General features: G+C 48.4%; 1 protein-coding gene across 1 annotated transcript in view; it reads left to right on the forward strand.

Annotated features, from left to right (window-relative positions):
• Window positions 1-6,047, forward strand: part of IZUMO4 (IZUMO family member 4) — a 16,590-nt gene that overhangs the window by 1,111 nt on the left and 9,432 nt on the right. The window contains exon 2 of the mRNA XM_019513133.1: window positions 4,949-5,029. Within this exon, the coding sequence (XP_019368678.1) occupies window positions 4,949-5,029 (81 nt within the window). The remainder of the gene's footprint in view (window positions 1-4,948; window positions 5,030-6,047) is intronic.

The following is a 6,047-nucleotide window of genomic DNA, read 5'->3' on the forward strand; positions in this document are numbered from 1 at the left end:
GGATGCTTATCTTGCTGGGATCCTATGACCCCAGCTGACTTCCTGCCCTTTGGGCGGGGGGCTGGACTCGATGATCTTCCGAGGTCCCTTCCAGCCCTAATGTCTATGAAACCTATGAAATCTATGAATAGGAGCTCCATGACCAGGAGCAGCCAAGCAGCCAGCACAGAGGCTAGCTGGACTGCTGGAGCATCTAGGCCCTAAGAGCATCCAGGAGCAGCCAAGAGGCAGTAGGAGGGGAGCGCACAGACTAGCTGGACTGCTGGAGCAGCCGGGCCATTAGAAAGCAGAGAGGGTCCTTCGTGCTCCTGGAATGAAGAGCAAAAGAGGGATGTGGTACATCAGTGATGCTCAACCTTTGTGCCCAGCAGGCTGAGCCAGCACCCAGGGCAGGCAGGCAGGTCCCATCCAGCTGTGCAGAGGGGGGCAAAAAAGCAACCTGGCCCCAACCTGGCCTGAGGGAGAATGGGGCTTGATTCAGCCCTGTGGAGGGGAAGGTGGCATGGCCCAGCCCTTGATCCGGCCACGGGGAGGAGGGGATATGGCCCGGCCCCAATCCAGCTGCAGGGAGGGATGACTCTGACCTGGCACATAGGGTTTGGCAATTTGGCGGGGGGAGGGCGGCCTGTGGCCATACTAATTGCCACTGAACCTCCACTGCCAAACTCCCTGACCCTTGGGGACCCCCACGGGCCAGATGCATGGCTTTACGGGCCACAGGTTGAGAGATTATAGTGAGCCATCAAGCAGTTGCCCTGGATCTGCCCCTGCCTGTCCATCCCCATCAGTGCCCAGCTTCCAGGGCATCTCTGGTCCTGTCAGCAAGAAGAGGCTCCCTGTTCACAGCTCAGTCCTTGACAGGAATGAGCCCCCCCACCAGATTTACAAGTGACCCACAGTGCTGTTGTCAGCCTCCCTCCTGCATTGCACCAGCCTGGGGAGTGGCTCCATCTGCCCCCACCGGAAAGCCGTGTGGCCAGTGCCAGGCGTTCAGTGACTCAGGTCCTGGCAAATCACGAGGGTGGCATATTAAAAACCACCACGTCTGAACCATATAACACATTTCCCTCGTTGGGATTTGCCTATGTGCTGTGTTCTCAGGCATTTTCCCCAAGCAGCCCAGCTAGCGATGCACAAATGCCCAAATTCTCTTGTAATCACAGGATTGCAGGAGCTGAGGCTTTAAGACCAGGACTAATTAGCTGGCAATATGGGAAGGCTGCCTAGGTAAAGATCCCCATGATCCCTGCGTGATTCAGCCTGTGCTCCCCTTGTCCAGAGATGGGCTATTGAGCTCCCTCAGGATGGACAGCACTCAGGACATTGCTCATCCCCTGGTTTTCAGTAGATTCCTGCCAAAATATCACTTTCTGCCTAACTTCGGCCCTGATCCAGCAGCTGAGCAGAGCTGACGCCTTAGTGGATCTGCACTGACACCCAGTAGGCTTCTCATGTGTGCTGGGGTTCACTCAAGCAGATCCCGTCTACTCTGTAGCCACCCGAGTCTTGAGGGTGCTTGTCATGCAGAGTTTCTTAAATCCCCATCTGACTTATTTCTCCACTGATCGCTTTTGAGCCTTCATCTGCTTTGTCAGTTCATTTGGATTAGAACGTGATCTTTGCACCTGTCGCCCGCCCCTTGCTTTCCAATCTCCCTTGCCTGACTGAGGAGAACTCACGATTCTGGGGAAAAGAGATTGCTTAGTAGAAGGAGGATCTTGAACGCAGGCGCAGTGGTCTGTGTTTGCTGTATTATTTATCTTGGCAACATCTGAGATGCGGTTTCTGCTACAAGAGGCCTACCGGCTAAAACCTCGAGGTTGCAACACTTGGGCAAGTGCTTTGTTCTGTTGCTGTGAGCAGTCTTTTCCCACAGGGCAACGTGTACAAGTATTTGGAGGGGGCATATTAAAAATGCTTATTTAAAAAGTACATGCCCTCTCTGAAATGTCAGGGAGGGGAAAGATCAGTCTCTTCTGCGAGGACGGAAAGCAAAATGCTGAATTGACAACTGAAGACACCCAAAACGTGACTTTTTCCAGGAGTTATGAAGCTCCAAGGTTATGCTGGGACACTTTGATGGAAGGGGATTTGGGAACCAACTCAGTGAGAGTTCAAATGCTTCACTGAAACAGTAGCAAACTCCCTTGGGAAATGCACTGAGAAGTACCGGAGTTAGCCAAGTCTATGTGAAGTTAGGCAGAAGACAGAGCAGTGTGGCCCCATATAGACCTCAGGGTGCCGCGCCACCCTGGGGCACTGCAGGGCACTGCAATATTAGGCCTTCAAACACCTACACATGATACACAAGATAAACCCGAGCTTTCCCATGGCAATCCAGAGTGTCAAAACCACCCTGACCTGTCGTGGTCTTTCTGAGTTCTTTGCCAAGGAATCGCAGTATTATTTTTCTGTAGTCAAGAAATGAAAGCTAAAAGCTGGCATTCTCGGAAGGGGGTACTGAATCTAACTTACAAATAAACTCTTTCAGAGAACTCTGAATGAGTTAGTTTATAACTCCCCCCCCGCACACACAGGTTAGTTGTTGTGCAATGAACTGGTTGACTCCACAACTAACTGAGACCAGCTACGCTTGCAAAGCAGCTATCACAATTAAGAGCTCGAACCAGCTATAAATTGGACCTCAAAAATGAGGACTGACTTTCTAGCTGGTTGCTATCCCGCTTTAATTTGCATGCGAAGCAAGAAATACATTGAGTGATAGCAATCTGCAGGTCCTCCAGCATCCCAGGCTGCATTGCTCCATCTCCAGTGTAAACGTCTCTGAAAAAGAACAAAGCGGAAACCCCTGCCCCCACATAGTTCTGAGTCCTAGGCTCAAACCCCCCACCCAGCAGCACCCAGGAGCAGGGCGGGGGCAAGGAATCCCCCTGTGCTTGCTGCTGCCCAGGAGACCAGAGGCTCGCTGCACTTTTGCAGGGAAGTGGGGGGAATTTTCCCTTGCCCCCCTACCCCCAGCTTGCTGCTGTGCAAGAGACCTGGGCTCTGCTCCAGCCCAGCAGGGTGTCCCAGGCTCCATGCACGGGTCGGGGGAGGATTTCCCCTTCCCCCCAACCCAAGCTTGCTTCTCCAGGGAAAGCCCAGGGGTCCTGGGCATGACTCCATAGTAGAATCACCCAATTCCTTCAGTGTTGCTGCTGACCAGTGAAAGCTCCCCCAGCTAGTTAGCAGCAGCAGTGCAAGCTATTATTCCTTTTCCACTCCTCCTGGCAGCCTGCCCTATGCACGTGTAGCCAAGCGCATGGCACAATGTCCTCATTGCACAAGGAAAGCAATGCCACGACTGGGATAAGATCTAGAGTTACCGTAAGATGCCACAGTGCCCTGCCTTCTGCCTAGATTTCATAGTGCAAATGAGCAAGATCTAACAGGGATTTAGTCTCTTTGGAGTAAATGTTTGCTTCTGTAAGGCACAGCTGTAGGATGGGATTCACAGACACCTCAGAAGCAGCTAGAAGGAAAGTGCAAGGCATGATCCCCTCTTTCTGTGCAAGATGGAATTGAGTCAACCAGACCCTTAAGGCTATGAAACATCCATTGAAATCAATGAGAATCACTTGGAACCCGATCGTTGGGCCCACAAATAGAATAAAAGAAGAGGAGGACTGGAAAGGACCTTAAAGAGGTCACATCTAGTCCAACCCCCTGCTCAAAGCAGGACCAGCCCCACCTACATCATCCCAGCCAAGGCTTTGTCTAGCCAGGTCTAAAAGCCTCCAAGAATGGAGGATTTTTGATCGATCGATTGATTGAATAGGACCCCTTCCCTTTCAGTTAATTTTCTATCAGAAGCACTGGTCCTTCCTATTCCAGCTAATGGTAGCTTGAAAATGAATTCAAGGAACACATCAGTGAAAAACACATCAGGGAGGAAAGTTAGTTTGTGGTTACTTTTGTCTTAATTCACCAGTTTGTGCATGTCCTTTGTTAGCATGGATCCCATAGAAATAATTGCAGATGGAAACTTCTTCTGACTCCAGAAAGGGAGGCTGGTTTGTTAAAAGTTTGGACTTGCTAAACACTTCAGGGTCCCTCCTAGACAATTCCAGCATTCTGCACATTTTTGTTCTAAATTGCTTTCCAGGGGCTCCTCCAAAAACATCTACACTTCTTTGAGATCAGGAAACGGCACTTATTCTTAGGAACTTTAATTCACTTAAGGAATATTGATGGAATAAGTTGTTGACATAGCAAACTTGGAGCCTCCCGCTGCTTCATAATCTCCAAGGTGAAAATGAGTCGTGCTAAAAATACCTGGCAACGGAAAGTAACTCTGCAAAGCAGCAGCTGGCCACTCTCTGAAAATACACCTGATAATAGCGATTTGCTTTCTGTTATAGTCTCAGTGTCAGCCACTCATTTCCATTCTGGCCTACTGGTCTTGATGTCAGGCAATAGCATGTTCCCAAAAGCAGTACTGCCAACTTATTTTTGTTGTTAATCCTCCATGCCAGCTCCCAGGATCAGATGGATATGGGAGATTTTCCGCTTTCACTTTTTTTCATGGCAGCAGAGAAAAGCTTGAGAATGTATCCTGTACTCTACAGGCTCCAAAATCAGAAGAGAAATTTAAAAAAGAAGACCCCCTGTATATTTTTGCGTTTGAATATTTTGATTTTGAAGGCTGACTGGTGACTTTTACATGCCTGTTTTTTAATGTTTCGGGCTGGGGAGACTACAGGTTGAGCATATATTTGAAACCCAATTTGCTCTAGTTTTGAGATGAACTAGTTCAAGGCCTTTTAGCTCCAAACACAGTGTTTTCATAGGTGTTTAGACAATGAGCGTCTCCAACTTGTTTTTGACTTGTCCATGACCATCTCTCGCTCTGAGCAGTAACGCGTAGTTGCCGAAGCAGGTACTTGGCATTTCTGGTGGCAAGAGGGATTAAAAATGGTATTCCCTTGTCTCTCTTCTGCCTTTTCAGCTATGAATTGCCTGCATCATATTGCAGTCAGGGTGTATGAGAGACTTGACAAGCTGCTGCAGAACAAGCAGCACTCAAAAGGTGAGCGGGCTCGGTCATGGGGAAGTGTCAGTGATCAGGAATTTGCTGCCTCGACAGGAAGCAAAATGGCAAAGCTTGCCCTTAAGTCAGGAAATGTGGCTGGGCGGCAGCTGCCAGCAGCTGCATGGGAAGGAATCTGGAGAAAATAAACTGAACGGGAAAAATTAGACTTTGGGACTTGATCTTGAGAAATGCTGAATGCATAAAGCTTCCATGGGCCTCCCAGGATCAGGGCCATGTTCCATAAGCAGTATCCCCAGAGCTCTGCCGGCAACCAAAGAGAAGCATTAGCTTTACAAGTCAAGTGATAAACATTTCAGTCCCATGCTGATAGAGGATCTGCAGACTGGGGGTGAGAGAATGGATTTATGCTCTTTTTACTCACTTCCCATGTTCAGAGACAACTTATTTCCCTGCCCCCCACCCCCCTCCCAAAAAAAAAAAAAAAAAAAATTTGGCTTCTTTTTCTGCTTCTGTTTCATAAAAAAATGCTTTCTATAGCATAAAAAAATCCAAAACATCAAGTCTCTTTTTGCTGGGAGAACTGGGGGCTTTCTTGGTTCTTCATTGCAAAAGAAGGGAATTCAATCTTTGCTTCTTCCCAATTATATTTGAGTGTTAAATAGGTTTTTAATACTGAGATCCAAAAGCTAAGACTTCTAGACCTTCCAGATGAGTATCACTTTGTCTTCTCAGTTAATTAGGTTTCACATCTCTGTTATTTGTGATGCCACAATCCAGATGTCCTTGAGATCTTCCAGGAAAAAACAAGTTAGACAGACACTGCATTTCCAATATGAAAAAATAAGCAAGCAGGAACTGCCCCCCCCCAGCACCATCCTGTTCTGAGAATGGACACTCAGGCTGCCCATATGCATCAAAGAGCAGCAAAAAAAAAATAAGCCACAGACCTATTTTCTGCAGGTTCCCTATAACATGGAGTGAAAGTCATGCCCAAGTATTTGGATCCAGGCAAGGGTGATAGCAAACCCTCATCTAACGCCCTGCTTGCAGTCGA

Source organism: Gavialis gangeticus, unplaced genomic scaffold (assembly GCF_001723915.1).
Source record: "Gavialis gangeticus isolate Ggan-Ray unplaced genomic scaffold, GavGan_comp1, whole genome shotgun sequence".
In the NCBI taxonomy this organism is placed as follows: domain Eukaryota; kingdom Metazoa; phylum Chordata; order Crocodylia; family Gavialidae; genus Gavialis; species Gavialis gangeticus.